Below are 17,249 nucleotides of genomic sequence, written 5' to 3' on the forward strand. Positions count from 1 at the left end.
GACAGGATAAAATAGAAGCTGGCTCTTATCTCAATGTGTCCTTCCATTAAGAACATGACATTAAATCACTGTGAGCTTGGATGCTTCCTGCCTCGGGCCGACGGAGGACACGTAGCTACTTCATGGGCACGCAAAGGACAAGTATAGCTCAGTCAGATACAATTTTGAAATGTGAATATTTCTATACAATGCTCATTACACCTTCAAACAACATATGATTTTGGCGTGTGGTGCGTGGGTACAGAATAAAACCAACAAAGCTGCAGTGTGACCTGAAAGGGCGAGATGAATACAACATGATCTGAAATGTGAGGTTTGTGGAATCCACTACGGAGCCGACCCTCAAGAAATGTTTCAGAACAAAAACTGTCTTTTAAAAGGGAAAAACAAGAACATGCCTTCAGGGCAATAACAACCCAACAGTTACTCAGCTTGGAGTACAATGGAGTTTTCATAAATGCTGTTTCAGGTCATATAGGCCATGCTACCAGGAACCCCTGAGTCTGAGGAAAATCAATGAACACCAGCACAGATCAAAGTATACTGTTATTCACCTCCTACACATGCTCATTAAAATACCTACCAAAAATCGGCCTATAACTACATTGAATGACAACTCGACTGCAAAATCAAACAAAAGAGTACGAGAAACAACAGAAAAGGGTCCTCTTATAGGTACAGTACTAGCGTTACAGTCAAACGCATCAGTTCTCTCCTAGACATTCTCAATAATGAGACCGAGATCCCTCTAACCAACAACCATGGCATCATCAGTGAGAGATTTCTTCAGGTGTTGTATCATGTTGTTGTTGACATATGGCTGAGGAGTGGTGAAGAGTTAACAGCAGCTGTCTCAAGTCTTCACCAGGTATACTGTCTGCCTCATTATCCTGTCCAAAACCCTGGCTTGAAATATGCGCAAACCGTCTCTGCTCCTTGTAAACTGATGCCAGATGCCTCCACCCATGTGTCAGTTTTTAAATGTGTTTTTGTATTACTCTTCGTTGCATTGTAGCCAGCACCCTTGAGGCCTACTCTGATCATTCATCAATTCAGTTCAAACTCGCAGTGAGTGATTTTATATGAAAAGGAGGATAAGGTAGGTAAGGGGGGGGGGAACAGGCTGCCACAAGGAGATAAACCATAAAACAGATAAGCAGTCAAGAAATTGCAAGTCAGGAAAAGTTTACAATCAAGAGGGTTGAGGGGGACTGGAACATTTGTAGACTGCAAATTGACCGCAAGAAGCCCAAACAGATATGTTTGACTAAAACATAATAATTTCAAACCTTGCTCACATTTATATACGATCTCGCATCTCTCTATTATGCATGGGAATACTTGCGAACAGATTTCTTAAATTAAAATCACTTTGAGCTGATTTCCTGGTGTTTTTACAGTCTTTTATGTCCAACAATTAAAAAAAGGAAGAAAAAAAAATATATAAAAATATATATTTTTTTTTGCTCAGACTTGGGGTGTCAAATAAAAACCCCAGTTGGGGAACCCTGCTATAAAACACAGTAATATTAAAATGAATTCAACAGTTGACATAAAACTGAGAAAAAGTCCACGAGAAAACAAAAGGATATAGGGGCAACCTGGGATTTGGTTCTACGTGAATAACGTAGAAAGAATTGTGTTTCAAACATAGTGCTCAGCTAAGCATCAATCTTCATACTTCCACATTAATCAAAACATGGTAGTAGATCTTGTATAACTAACTAATAATGGAAGGCTCTTCAAGTATAATTTAAATTAGAAACACTTCACTTATCAAAATGAATATCAGCTGCATTGATCAAATAACCACGTGTATCGGAAGTGTGAGGGAGAAAGCGACACTTAAGCAGCACAGTAGCATGCATCACATATAATAGAAGCACTAATTCAATAAGGTGGATCAATAGCTACCATGGACCTAACACAGAAACTGCTTGGTCCACCAGGATGGAGTGTATTATGGCTGTGTCTCAATTATTTCTATCACAACTTGTCCTACAGCACTGTTCTGCCCTGTTCTCTCCCACTGAATTCGCCCTATGGATCAACAGAGGACATGTTTGAACAGCCGACCCACGGGCCTCAGATGAGGAGGCTTAAGAAACAGTGAAAGACCATCAGGCTGACTTGTGGTGGTCACTGGGACTGGGCATGCAGCTAGGGCAAGATTAAAGGCACACTGGCTGTGTCCGGAATGGCACTCTATTCCCTATGTAGTGCACTACTTTTGACCAGGGTCCATAGGGCTTAGATCAATAGTAGTGCACTCTATAGGTAATATGGTGCCATTTTGGATGGACACTGGTAGTCTGACTGAGGATGGGGACTGTGTACTACATTAGGTACGTAATAGGTTGCCATTGGAACCAGCTCACTGCTTTGCTCAGCAGAATCTCTATTATTTCAGTGACACTGTCCGTCCTCACTGAAGGGTGAACTCTTGCTCGCTGCACTTTAACTACAAATTTCAGTGCCCCCTATATAAAATGTCCAAATATTAACACCATGTGAAACCTTTAGGTTTCTTGCTCATTGAAAATCATTACTGTGAACAGAATAGCAAACGGAGGTCAATTAACATAGATTAACCTTACACTATGTTACTCCCTACCCCCTACTGAGCTGTTGTATTAATGCCAAAACAACTATAAAATAGCTTTTTAGGTCATCCAACTCAATAGAATAGAAATAACACTGTGGTAGGCCATCCTGTGACTTTATACAGAGATTTACTGAGGAACCCCACTCTATCAAAAGACCATTTGTTTGAGATAGTCAAATATAGATTTCAGCAATGCACCCATAAATCAACATGACATGTTTTTCGATAATAATATTGAATTCTCTTCGACTGAATAAAAGATGTGGGCTCTCTTTTTAACAGACACACCTGTAACTACATGGAGGCTTATGGCCAGATTCAGTCAGAGACCTGCCTTAGCGGTGTTTGCACAGTAGCCTTTGATACTGCCCCCCACCCATGGCTTGTTCCGAAAACACATGGGGTATATGCTACAGTGTAAATACTACATTGCATGGTGGATTGAAGTGAGCCCTTGAGAGGACCTTTGTACCTGGTTAATTTTCTATTTCTGTGAATTTCTGATAAATGGACCACTTTCAACCTCTCCAATCAGCAATCGTTTGTTCTTAGGTACAAGAAACACATTATGTTCATGCCAATTAAACATAGCGTTGCTAAGAAAGGTTTTTCATGAAGCTGTAAATTTTTTTACAGGAAGTAAGTGTGTGTGTGTGTGTGTGCCTCCGTATTTAGACGACATGGTCAAATCAATATGGTAGACACTTGTGCTATTGAAAACAAACACAATGGCAAATGAGTCGAACAAAATGATTTCCCCCACTAAATGTAGAAGGAAAACATAGCTGTACCAATTCTGATAAAATCATAATTGGTAAACCATAAACCACCCAAAAGATTCACATTAGCAAACTATTACAAAATCATATGTAGCTAAAAGGCCCTCTCACCAAGTCCGTTATTTATACACTTAAAATAAATATGAGCACGTCTTGTTTATGACGCAGTTCGCACCCTTTGCAAAATATCATCCTGTCGCAGTCTGTCAAATATTGATTCGGAACAGGTTAGATTTTTGTGTCTTTTCGTGGGCGAAAATAAGCTGTTGAACAATAGAAATTGTTATCTGGGACACTGCCACTGACAGGTCTGTGGTTTCGTTGTGTGAATTAATTAAATGAATCTGCCCATTTATGTTTGCAATGTATAAATGCAGCAATTTATTAATTTAGTCAATGTAGGAATTTAGCCAATGTGATTACATCACATCAGAGCTACTTGTCACTCTTGCCATTCAAACTTCCCCACCAGTTCATTGCCAACGCTGTAGCTTATTTTATAGCCACTCAGAAAGCAAGAGGATCGATCAATGCTTCTCTCCTTGAAAGGCCTTGGCCTATTAGTTTTAAAATATCGCTCGAAATAAGATATATACAGTACCAGTCAAAAGTTTGGACACACCAACTCATTCAAGTTTTTTCAATTTGTAGTATTTTTTACATTGTAGAATAATAGTGAAGACATCAAAACTATGAAATAACACATATGGAATCATGTAGTAACCAACAACAAAAAAAGTGTTAAACAAATCGAAATATATTTTATATTTGAGATTCTTCAAAGTAGCCACCCTTTGCCTTGATGACAGCTTTGCACACTCCTGGCATTCTCTCAGCGAGCTTCAACTGGAATGCTTTTCCAACAGTCTTGAAGGAGTTCCCACATATACTAAGCACTTGTTGGCTGCTTTTCCTTCACTCTGCGGTCCAACTCATCCCAAACAAATGATAGTCCCACTAAGCGGAAACCAGATGGGATGGCGTATTGCTGCAGAATGCTGTGGTAGCCATGCTGGATAAGTGTGCCTTGAATTCTAAATAAATCATAGACAGTGTTAGCAGCAAAGCACCCCATCACACCTTCTCCTCCATGCTTCACGGTGGGAACCACAAATGCAGAGATCATCCGTTCACCTACTCTTTTTCTCACAAAGACACGGACGAAAAGATCGCAATGCAGTTAGTGCCAAAAGGCAGTAAAAATGAACAGAACATTTAAGATTTGTTAAAAACTGACCAGTTCTGTTTATTTTTGCAGACGAGGTTGGCATAATCAAGACTCAACATTTAACTGAAAAAAATTCTGTATCTTGAAGCTAAAACCAGAAACCACTCATATACTGTATGTTGTATATCAAATAATTTACCTGTGGGGTTACAATTTTAATTCTATGCCTCATTTTGAATTACAATAATTTCACCCTAAGGCTGCGTTTACACAGGCAGTCCAAATCTGTCACACCCTGATCTGTTTCACCTGTCCTTGTGATTGTTTCCACCCCTCCAGGTGTCGCTTATTTTCCCCAGTGTATTTATTCCTGTGTTTCCTGTCTCTGTGCCAGTTCGTCATGTATGTTTCCAAGTCAACCAGTGTTTTTCCCATTCTCCTGCTTTTTGCATTCTCCTTTTTCTAGTCCTCCCGGTTTTGACCCTTGCCTGTTTCTGTACCCGCCTGCCTGACCATTCAGCCTGCCTTGATCACGAGCCTGTCTGCCACTCTGTACCTCCTGGACTCTGATCTGGTTTTGACCTTTTTGCCTGTCCACAACCATTCTCTTGCCTACCCCTTTGGATTAATAAACATTGTAAGACTCCAACCATCTGCCTCCTGTGTCTGCATTTGGGTCTCGCCTTGTGACTTGATAAAATCTGGTCTTTTGACCAATCACATTAGATATTTTTCCATCAGATCTTTTTCAGAGCAGATCTGATTGGCCAAAAGACCAATTAGTGAAAAAAAGATCAGAATTGGGGTGCCTAATTCAAAATTGTAACTCCACAAGTAACTTTCTGAATGGACATAAAGAATTTACGCAAATTAGGCAATGGTATTAACTTGTACGTTGACCAAGGAAGATTGGCAAATGGGTACTAGGGTACCCTGTGTTAAGCATGGCTGCTTTGAACTAATTACTTTTGTACAAAGTAGGACTATTTCACACTTGGAAAGAGAAAAAAATGCATGTGATAAAGGGAACAACTTTGTGATTCTGTGGATGCAGTTAAATTCACACTAAAATGTTTTTCTAAATATACTTTATATAAAGGCTACGGATAAACTAGTAGGCTATACCCCCACTTATAGCTTGTGTTGAATGTCATTTTAGAACTACACTGAACAAAAATATAAACGCAACATGTAAAGTGTTTCAGAAATGTTCCATACGCACAAAAAGCTTACTTGTCTCAAATTGTGTGCACCAATTTGTTTGCATCCCTCTTAGTGAGCATTTATTATTTGCCAAGATAATACATCTACCTGACAGTTGTAGCATATCAAGATGCTGAATAAACAGCATGATTATTACACAGGTGCACCTTGTGCTGGGGACAATAAAAGGCCACTAAAATGTGCAGTTGTCACACAAATGCTGTCTGCGGGACTGTCCAGGTAATTGAATGTTAATTTCTCTAGCATAAGCTGTTTTAGAGAATTTTGCAGTACGTCCAACCGGCCTCAAACACAGACCACGTTTATGGCGTTGTGTGGGCAACGTTGTGAACAGAGTGCCCCATGGTGGCGGTGGGGGTTATGGTATTGGCAGGCATAAGCTACAGACAATGACCACAATTGCATTTTATCGATGACAATTTGAAAGCACAGAGATACGGTGACGAGAGGCCCATTGTGAGGCCCATTTTTTTTAAGGTATCTGTATTCCCAGTCATGTGAAATCCATAGTTTAGGGCCTAGAATCTTTGAAATTGTTGTGTTTATATTTTTGTTCAGTATAATACAACACTTTGCCAATTTTTTTTTTTTTTCTCCTTACTATGACACCCAACTCAATTTACCAGTAACCATTCCTCACTACACAGAGAAGATAACTGGGGCTTGGACAGATGGGCTTGGACATAGAGACATGAACAAAGACCATCATCTCATCCACAGAGACAACGCTGCAGTGTCTGTACTGCATGATGTAAAGATGTCATACAAGCACAAGGTTACAAGCTGCAAGCACATCAGACCATGCTTTAATTTTTCCCAAGATGGGCCACATTTTTCAAGCTCCCCAGAAAGTAATCCCCCTACCAGTCATCAAGTATCTGTCCTTCTCCATGATGCTCCGCTCTCATCCCCATACTGTCACTGTCTGTTAACACTACATACTGTCAAACGCTTCCTGGAAGTCAAGCACTTCGTTCTGTTATACTGCAACAGCATCCAGGAAAGGTTTTGTAGATAGATACACTTATAAAAGCTGCTCTCCAATCCATAGTAGACCCTGGTCAATGGGCCCTGGTCAAAAGTAGAGCACTATAAAAGGAAATAGGGTGCCATTTGAAAAGGAAATAGGGTGCCATTTGGGACGCACACCTGGTTCTAGAATGAAGAGGTGTTGCTGGTCAAGACCACCGCAGAAGGCACCGATTGAATGTGTTGACTGAGATGGATGAACGTATTCTCTGTGGATTGTACATGATTTAGCACTGCGACCGAGAGGGCCACCTCACCCTGTCCTGATTGCTCTCCCCTACCTCCGATAAAGAATGAAAAAACTTCAGCTTCCTTTATTATAGATGAGCCCATCATGACACTAGAATTGGAGAATGGAATTCAAAACAATGCTTTTGGGGGGGGACCAATGCCTACATTGATTTTCCTCCGGAATTTCCCAAGTTGTCAGTGAGAGTGAGATAAAGAGCTCATCACTCAGTCACACCATCTGGGGTGTAATTAAGCTAGTTGTCCACCGAAAACACTTTCTCTTCAAGCCAAATAGCTATATTAGAGCAGGATAATCATGCACATTGTCACATAAAGAGAAAAGCACAGGGGTGAGAGTAGTAGACACACTTATATGGCTGTACTGTACGCTCATACAAAGAAAATAATTCATCAATTGAAGTGGATGAATGTATTCTTGTATTTAATCATCTTGACGCACAGAAAGACATGAGTCATAAAATAAGGGCATAAACAGCAACCCCAGGCAGTAACTGCTAGCTAGCTGGTCTAACAGAGCAAAGGGGCTATGTGTCTATTACCACCATCATCACTGTTTATCACTTCTGAATGTACAGCCATTTGGTTTCATTTAAATGTAATTCTGGGCACTGAACTGCACACGTTGACAGCCAGATTCTGATGATTCATTCTAGAACAGAATGGCAGTTGGAAATATCACAGCCCCCTACTATCTCAGAGTGAAAACAACAGATTTGACCTTCGTCTCTTTTCATCAATGCCTGGCTACACTGCTGAATAAAAACATAAATATTCTACAAAAAATAAAAGTAGAGGCAATTTCAGACCAAGGTCTTAATTTTTTCATTTTTTTCTGTGTGTGTCGGATATTGGTCCAACTGTGTCAATCATATTCAGGGCAGCTAACAGAGAGAGGCAAATCAGCACCCTGGTTCACAGGTGAACTGGTCTATAAAGCAATTTGATGAGTCTCCATGTCAAATGTTTATTGCAAAGCTCTTGGAGACTTACCCAAAGACTCACAGCTGTAATCGCTGCCAAAAGTGTTACTAACATGTATTGTCTTAGGGAGGTGAATACTTATTTAACCAACATATATGTGTTTTATTTTTATAAATGTTTTATAACTGTTAGAGTATTTTATGTAGATCATTGACCAAAAATGACAAATAAATCAATTTTAATCCCACTTTGGAACACAACAAAATTTGAAAATGTTAAGGGGTGTGAATACTTTCTGAAGGCAGTTGTACATTGTGCTGTTCTCTCGAACACAGCGATTGCTGTCAGCTCTACAGTCCTGCTGGATGCTCAGGCAGCCAGACTACAGGTCTTGCATGACCCAACATTGGCTGTGTACCAAATTGCACCCTATTGCCTTTATAGTGCACTACTTTTGACTAGAACCCTATTGGCTTTGTTTAAAAGTAGTGCACTATAAAGGGAATAGGGTGCCATTTGGTACACATGTTAGTAACACCTTTGGCAGCAATTACAGCTGTGAGTATTTTTGGGTAAGTCTCCAAGAGCTGTATTGTACTACCTGTGTGGTACAATATTTGCCCATTATTCTTTTTAAAACTCTGTCAAGTTGGTTGTTGATCATTGTTAGAAAGCCATTTTCAAGTCTTGCAACAGATTTTCAAGCCAGTTTAAGTCAAATCTAACTAGGCCACTCAGGAACATTTAATGTCGTCTTGGTAAGCAACTCCAGTGTAGATTTGGCTTGTGTTTTAGGTTATTGTCCTGCTGAAAATGAATTCGTCGCCCAGTGTCTGTTGGAAAGAAGACAACCACGTTTACCTGTAGGATTTTGCCTGAGCTTAGCTGTATTACGTTTCTTTTTAACCTAAAAAAACTCCCTAGTCCTTGCCGATGACAAGCATACCCAGAACACGATGCAGCCACCACCATGCTTGAAAATATGAAGAGTGGTACTCAGTGATGCGTTGTGTTGGATTTGCCCCAAACATAATGCTGTGTATTCAGAACAAAGTTAATTGCTTTGCCACATTTTTTTGTAGTATTACTTATGCGCCATGTTGCAAACAGGAGTAACTACAATGTTGTTGATCCATCCTCAATTTTCTCCTATCACAACCACTCTAACTGTTTTAAAGTCACCATTGGCCTCATGGTGAAATCCCTGAGCAGTTTCCTTCCTTTCCGGCAACCGAGTTAGGAAGGACGCCTGTATCTTTGTAGTGACTGGGTGTATTGATACACCATCCAAAGCCGATTTAATAACTTCACCATGCTCAAAGGGATATTCAGCATATGCTTTTTTAATAATTTTTTTTTCACACACATCTACCAAATTGGTGCCCTTCTTTGTGAGGCATTTAAAAACCTCCCTAGTCTTTGTAGTTGAATCTGTGCTTGAAATTCCCTACTCGATTGAGGGACCTTACAAATATTGTATGTGTGGGGTACAAAGAAGGGGTAGTCATTAAAAAAACCTGGTTAACCACTATTATTGAACACAGAATTAATCCTTCCAATTTATTATGTGATATGTTAAGCACATTTGTACTCCTGAACTTTTTTCAGGCTTGCCATAACAAAGTGGTTGAATACTTGACTCAAGACATTTCAGCTTTTCATTTTTATTTTTTTATTACATTTTGTACAAATATCATTCCACTGGGGTATTCTATCTAGATCAGTGACACAAAACCTAAATGTAATCAATATTAAATTCCGGCTGTAACACAACAAAATGTGGAAAAAGCCAAGGTGTGTGAATACTTTCCTAAAGACAATATGTTTTAAAACACACCTCTGGAGGAGGACAGATAAAATAAATGCATTCACGCCGCCGCATGGCCGGTTGGTTCTGCACTGACTATTGACTCAGAGCCAAGGGATGATAAGGCTGCACAGAATAATGCAAAGATTGTGATGTACCAGACAGCTTTCTTATCCAGTCTTCATTGCAATAACTAGGCTAACTTAATATTAACAGCTAAATAGTACTCACTTCTAACCTAAAGGATACACATAAATCATGTTTCAGGTGACATTAAATAATAAATTCTAAATGAATGAGGTAGATTAAGGATTTATACAAACGGAATGTACAGTCAGGTCCAAAATGATTGGCACCCTTGATAAAGATGAGCAAAAAAAGACTATAAAATAAATACTGAGCTATATTGATTTGATACATACATACATACATACATACATACATACATACATACATACATACATACATACATACATACATACATACATACATACATACATACATACATACATACATACATACATACATACATACATACAATTTCTCAGACAAAGTAATTAACAAGTAATTGCTATTTTTTTTAATTTATAATCTCATCTTTTAATCAAGGGTGCCAATAATGTTGAACCTGACTGTATATTCCATAATTTAATTGGAAACACTTTATCAAGGGTGCTTTGTTGCACAATAATTCAATGAAAATTAATGCAGGACTTCTTGGTTAGTTAATTTGCCTGTCCTTCATTCATCCATGGGTAGAGGGAAAAGGGTGTGATTTGGGGTGTAACCTAATACTACACCTCTGAGATTAAATCTCACTTTGATAATGATGCCAACGTGATTTATGGTCAGCATGGTATCCAGCCATCACCAACTCGTTACAATGTCAAATCTGCTGATCTCTGAATCATTCTCCGACAGTTACCAATCAATCCTCATCATGGCAAGTGACATCATCTATCTATATCTATATAGCTTATGTATCCAGAAATGGATAAACATCATCATTCATATGATCATGATTATCTATTGAACACATCGTTTTCACAATCTTCACCAAAACACACCATTCTCCATACTGATCAGGCAAGACCCCTGATCAATCCCATGCTAATGGACTTGCAAACATAGAATCACAAATAAAACACATTTTCAAAGGAGCGTTACAACATGTATTCAAACGTGCTGTAGTCCACATGAAAACAGCGTGGTATATAGGATAATAATATATATTATACTGTAGCTTCATTGTTCTATATAGCATGCTGATTTCATATTATCTGATTCACATATGAAATCATATTGTATGTAGCCTACTTCAGCCCTGATAGATGGAGATCAGAACACTATCCTATCCTTGCGTGTGATGAGGCAAGATTGGAACTGTGAGTCCTTTTAAAAGTTTCCCCAGGGCAGCGTGCACTGGGCTTGCTTAGAGTAGTGTTGTACAGCCGAAACCTCCGGTCATGCCCCCCTCGCGTGATTTTAGTTTGTGGTGAGTAGTGCTGTTCCACAACTCCATTGATCCTTAAGAGCTTAAATCTGTTGAGTGGTGGCACCGGGGGGAGGGTAAGGTCCGAATGCTTCAAAGGCTACCGTGATGGTACTGGTTGGTTAATAGAATCAACCTTGTAAAGATATGTGCGTGCAACACCTGTTTTGACCTCCATCTGAGTGTTGTGACACGTTTGGAAGAGGCAAGAAGGGCAAGAAGGGAGCTCTCTTCATATTAGCGTACTGAAGTAGGCCTCTACCAAATACATAGGCTTAGTCACAAATAGCACATAATTCCCTTTATGGGCCCTTGTCAAATGCAGTGCACTATAAAGGGAATAGGGTGCCATTTTAGTGCACTATAAAAAAAGGATGTCATCCACTAGCTTTCCAGACCAACTGCAAAATAACTCAAGCACAACCACTATAGCCCTGACTGGTCTATGGTTTTGTGCCATTGAGTGAAATGATCTCATATCAACTCAATTGTTTTTCCCCACCAGGAATGCGAATCAAAGCACAATGTATGCCTACATTACACTAGGAATAAAGACATTTCATCTTTTCAATAAGCGATAGCTGACAAGCCAATGCAGAACTGGAGTCAGTGCACAACACCTGAAGCACATCTTAACAGATCCCCAATAGCCCATAGCACCCCAATGTGGAGGAACAGATCCCCAGTAGCCCATCGCACCCCAATGTGGAGGAACAGATCCCCAGTAGCCCATCGAACCCCAATGTGGAGGAACAGATCCCCAGTAGCCCATCGCACCCCAATGTGGAGGAACAGATCCCCAGTAGCCCATCGCATCCCAATGTGGAGGAACAGATCCCCATTAGCCTACTGCAGGGTTTCCACAGATCCCCAGTAGCCCATCGCACCCCAATGTGGAGGAACAGATCCCCAGTAGCCCATCGCATCCCAATGTGGAGGAACAGATCCCCATTAGCCTACTGCAGGGTTTCCAAACACAGTCCTGCCCCCCCCCCCCTAGTATGGATACAGTAGGGCTCAATCGAAAATGGCACCCTATTCCCTTGGGGCTCTGGTCAAAAGTAGTGCACTGCATAAGGAATTGGGTGCCATTTGGGACATATCCCTAGGTCCTTGGTAGCTGATTGATTACTTGATGATGTTGTAACCCTTTCCTTTCTTATATAAACATCCAGTCATTTGCTCTAAATTTGCATTCGTTTTAATTCATACTTACCATGTGTGTAAATTACTTTTGCATTAACTGCTCTCTAAATTGATAGCGGACGATGATTATGATCATTCTTGCGCCTGTTGCTTCTCACACAGCACATGATATTGCTGTAAAGCAAAGGCTATTCAACCAGTTCAATATAAGACACGGATAGTACGGGTAAAACGAATTACTGTATTGAGAAACTGTTTGAGGAGTCGGGGAGAAGACAGTATCCGGATTGTTGAAGAAAAGATAATGAGGACAGAACCGTATGTCCTTCTAGCGAAGGGATGACAAAAAATAAATATTTTTAGCAAAAAGGTGTCCAACTCAAGTAGTCATTCAGTTCATTTAGAGAAACTAGGCAAAGCACAAGCAACATGAAACTGATGTGTAAGTGCGCAAATAAGAAACCGCACCTGTCAAGTTACTGGACCCAATGTTGGAGACAAGTAAAAAACACACAAATGATACCCAAATTATTTGGATATATTAGATGTCTTGTTTGGAACCTTACCTTTAGATGTCGTGCACGTTGTGCAATAAACAAGGAACACGAAGCCCAAGGAGAGGTAGCGTCCCTTCGTCATCACACACATACTGTAGCTTCAGCTTCACTTTCCAGTGGATGCGTTGAACCGGGAGAAATTCCCCCGTTTTCACCCTCTTCTTGCAAGCCTTGACATGGTGCTGTCAGTAACAGGTTCCTATGTAATTATCATGGACCATGGGACAGTCACTCTAACCCGCTGGAAAGAACCTTGCGCTGACACACCAGACAACCGCATCTTTACTTCACTTTACTGTGTAACACACAGACGTTGTTGCGGGGTACTGCTCGGACTTTTCTAGCACCTTTCATGCCAAGCTGTATATGACAGACCGGTAAACCAATGGCGCTTCGCGGTGGGCGTGGAGCAGAGGAGAACGGCGGAAACGCCCGGAGAAAGCAGAGTTACGCAGTTGGACATAGCGTGGCTGGTGTTATGTTTAAATCAGGGTCGAGTCTATTTGTCTTCCCACGACATCACTGTAGCCTTTCTGTAAATGATGAAGGAAGAAGAGTTCATTTTTTAAATATTTTTGGGGAGGTGGGGTTTATTTGAGTATGGTCATTTTACCCCTATCAAATGAACAAAAGATGAAGATTAAAATTACACTCAAGGTTGGACTCTTGAATGTAGCATCCCTTAAAAAAACAGGTTCCAGTTTTGAAAGTGCAGTAACTGCCGTCGACTGTGGTATTTTGGACGATGTAATTGCAGAATAACTACAGTTATACTGCACTCTAACTGCAGTTATGCGGCAGTGTACTGCAGTTATATTGCACTCTGACTGCAATATATTTTCTTATAGGATGGACCTCAATATTATGCACATTACCTGAAGGCCAATACATTTTTTTAAAGATTGTATTATTTTCAGTGTGGAATAAGTATTTTTCCAAAACCTTGGATTTTCATCCTTGATTTTCATCAGTTTTACCACAGCATCCCATTAACTTTGGCAGGGGCAATTCCCTTTGAAGTGTATGCGTCACATTGCCTATTAGATTATGGTGGATGTACCAGTACCTCTAAACGCATCGGCCTGCCTGCTTTATCCCACTCCACTTTTCTGGCTTCATATTGGATAGCCCAAATTACTCTTCAAGGACAGCAAAGAATAACCCAGGAATTACTCAAATACTAATTTAAGATGTCCTCTGTGTTGCCATATCAAGCATGACAGATTCTATTCCATCACACTCTCACCTCTGCATGTCTGGTGAAAGTGACTCACAGAGAGAAGCATCATCCGAGGGCATCACAGGAAAAATATATATTTTCTTTGCAGGTCACACTGTCTGAAGAGGATAAGTAATCATTTTCACTAGAACACTTGCTCTGTGTGAGATCATAGCATTCTTATCCTTATGTATAACAAGACATATACACAAAAAACTGTGATTACTTTATAATAACAATAAAATGATTATTGAATCGCAGAACAATTCAATGGCAGACCAAATTGACAAGAACAAATCCGCAAAGTGATTTTCAGTTTTTTTTCTATGCCATGTATTTAAATTGCAGCAACAGGCCGTTTTCTAAGGATAGTTCTTCACATGCTACCTTTTCAAAATGTACATTATACTGCATGTCACCCACCCATAAGTTGTGAAAGACATGTACACTGAACAAAAATATAAATGCAACATGAAACAATTTCAAAGATTTTACATACAGTTTTACATACAGTTCAATACAATTCAATCAGTAAATTGAAATAAATTCATTAGGCCCTAATCTATAGATTTCACATGACTGGGAATACAGATATGCATCTGTAGATCACAGATACTGTACCTTAAAAAAAAGGTAGGGCTGTGGATTAGAAAACCAGTCAGTATCTGGTGTGACTACCACTTTCCTCATGCAGCGCAACACATCTCCGTCTCACAGAGTTGTTCAAACTGTTGATCGTGGCCGGTGGAATGTTGTCCCACTCTTCTTCAATCGTTGTGCGAGGTTGCTGGATATTGTCGAAAACATAGATCCAGAGCATCCCAAACATGCTCAATGTATGACATGTCTGGTGAGTATGCAGGCCATGGAAGAACTGGGACATTTTCAGCTTCCCGGAATTATGTACAGATCCTTGTGACATGGGGCAGTGCATTATCATGCCAAAACATGAGGTGATGGCGGCAGATGAATGGCACGACAATGGGCCTCAGGATCTTGTCACGGTATCTCTGTGCATTCAAATTGCCATCGATAAAATGCAATTGTGTTCATTGTCCGTAGCTTAGGCCTGCCCATACCATAACCCCATCGCCATCATGGGGCACTCTGTTCACAACATTGACATCAGTAAACCGCTCACCCACATGATACCATCTGACATCTGTCGGTACAGTTGAAACAGGGATTCATCTGTGAAGAGCACACTTCTCCAGTGTTCCAGGGGTCAACTTAAGTTCGTTACGACACCAAACTGCAGTCAGGTAAAGACCCTGGTGAGAACGATGTACACACACGCAAATGAGCTTCCTTGAGATGGTTTCTGACAGTTTGTGCAGAACTTCTTCGGATGTGCAAACCCACAGTTTGATCAGCTGTCCGGGTGGCTGGTCTCAGACAATCCCGCAGGTGAAAAAGCCGGATGAGGAAGTCCTGGACTGGCGTGGTTACACGTGGTCTGCGGTTGTGAGGCCAGTTGGACATACTGCCAAATTCTCTAAAATGACATTGGAGGGGGCCTATGGTAGAGAAATGAACAATCAATTCTCTGGCAACAGCTCTGGTGGACATCCCTGCAGTCAGCAAGCCAATTGCACGCACCCTCAAAACTTGAGAAATCTGTGGCATTGTGTTGTGTGACAAAACTGCACATTTTAGAGTGGCCTTTTATTTTCCCCAGCACAAGGTGCACCTGTGTAATGATCATGCTGTTTAATTAGCTTCCTGATATACCACACCTGTCAGGTGGATGGATTATCTTGGCATTTGAGAGAAATATGTTTTTTGTGTCCTTGGAAAAATTCTGGGATCTGTTATTTCAGCTCATGAAACATGGGACCAACACCTTAGATGTTGAGTTTATATTTTTGTTCAGTATATATTGTATATATTGTACTGGGGTGAAGTAAAAGCTTGAACAATATGGCTGTGCCTTTCCAACACTAAGTGAACTCAAACATATTACTGCCACTTGATGCTTCTTTGGTAAGAGAGGTACAGTATGACATCATTTATTAAGCCAGACATGAGGGCTGGTTTCTTATCCAGTTTTTTTCCCTGGAGGGTATTCATGTGCACATCTTTGATGCCGTTATGAATTGATTGAACATCTTTATATTTATTTATTTTCTGCACGCTATGGCCTGAGTGCAAGTCGAGGAGGCCTGAAAACTCAAGCAGAAAGGTCACTGTCACTTACTTTGTCCCAAATGGCACCCAGTTCACTATATAGTTCTTCCATGGGACTCTGGTCAAATGTAGTGCACTATATAGGGAATAGGGTGCCATTTGGGACATAAGACTGTCACTTTCATGTCAAAACTATTGAGTGGTTCGTAATGTGTAGCATCCTGCGGGGATCAACATTAATTTCTTCAAGGGAACATGCCGGAAATCCATAAACAAACCAGCAGTGAGTGTGTGATCGCTGGCCTGCCTGAAGGCTTTGTCTATTGGAAGATTACTGTAGGTGCCCACAGGGGAGGCCGTAACAGATGAGGTGACCCTCACATGCATACAGATGTGACACTTCGGTATGTGCATCGATTCTCAATGAGCGCCAGATACACTACATCATGTAAATGCTGTGCTTAGCAGGTAAATGGCTGCCATGCTAAAGAGACACTGATAGACGCTGGTCATCAGGTGGTTGTGGTTTTCTCCCTGCACTTCTGAAAGTGACAGGTATTTCACACAAAAAACAAGTACGTAGTGCTTTATCAATATTAAATGAAATGATCCTCTTAGGTAGGTTTCAGAAAGATGTTGTATTAGAACTTTAACTATGTAAAAAAAAAAAGGGCAATATCAAAAAAGTTCATGTTTGTTTTCTTAAGTTGATTTATCTTTTACAAGGCACTATCTAAAATCAAGCAATAACAGGTTTTCTATGAAGCAATCATTTTTGCTACTGTACATCCACCCACAATCTTCAGCCTACATTGTATGTGAAGTTGCCATGGGCACTGAATACATTGAACACCTTCTTGACCTCATGAAGACCTTTATATTACCAACATCGCTAATAGCGAGCTGGTTTATTTTCACCCATA

The 17,249-nt window shown here is 40.3% G+C and overlaps 1 protein-coding gene across 2 annotated transcripts in view; it reads right to left on the reverse strand.

Moving 5' to 3' along the window:
• The window catches only part of LOC106580525 (netrin receptor UNC5D), a 209,898-nt gene extending 196,466 nt beyond the window's left edge, over positions 1 to 13,432 (reverse strand). Inside the window, exon 1 of one of the 2 annotated variants that reach the window (XM_014161694.3) lies at positions 12,990 to 13,432. In XM_014161694.3, the coding sequence (XP_014017169.2) occupies positions 12,990 to 13,071 (82 nt within the window). In that variant the 5' untranslated portion in view covers positions 13,072 to 13,432. The remainder of the gene's footprint in view (positions 1 to 12,989) is intronic. The other variant, XM_014161693.3, reaches the window with a different exon arrangement.
• Between the last annotated feature and the right edge of the window lie 3,817 nt (positions 13,433 to 17,249).

Source organism: Salmo salar, chromosome 20 (genome assembly GCF_965601325.2).
Source record: "Salmo salar chromosome 20, fSalSal1, whole genome shotgun sequence".
NCBI lineage: Eukaryota > Metazoa > Chordata > Actinopteri > Salmoniformes > Salmonidae > Salmo > Salmo salar.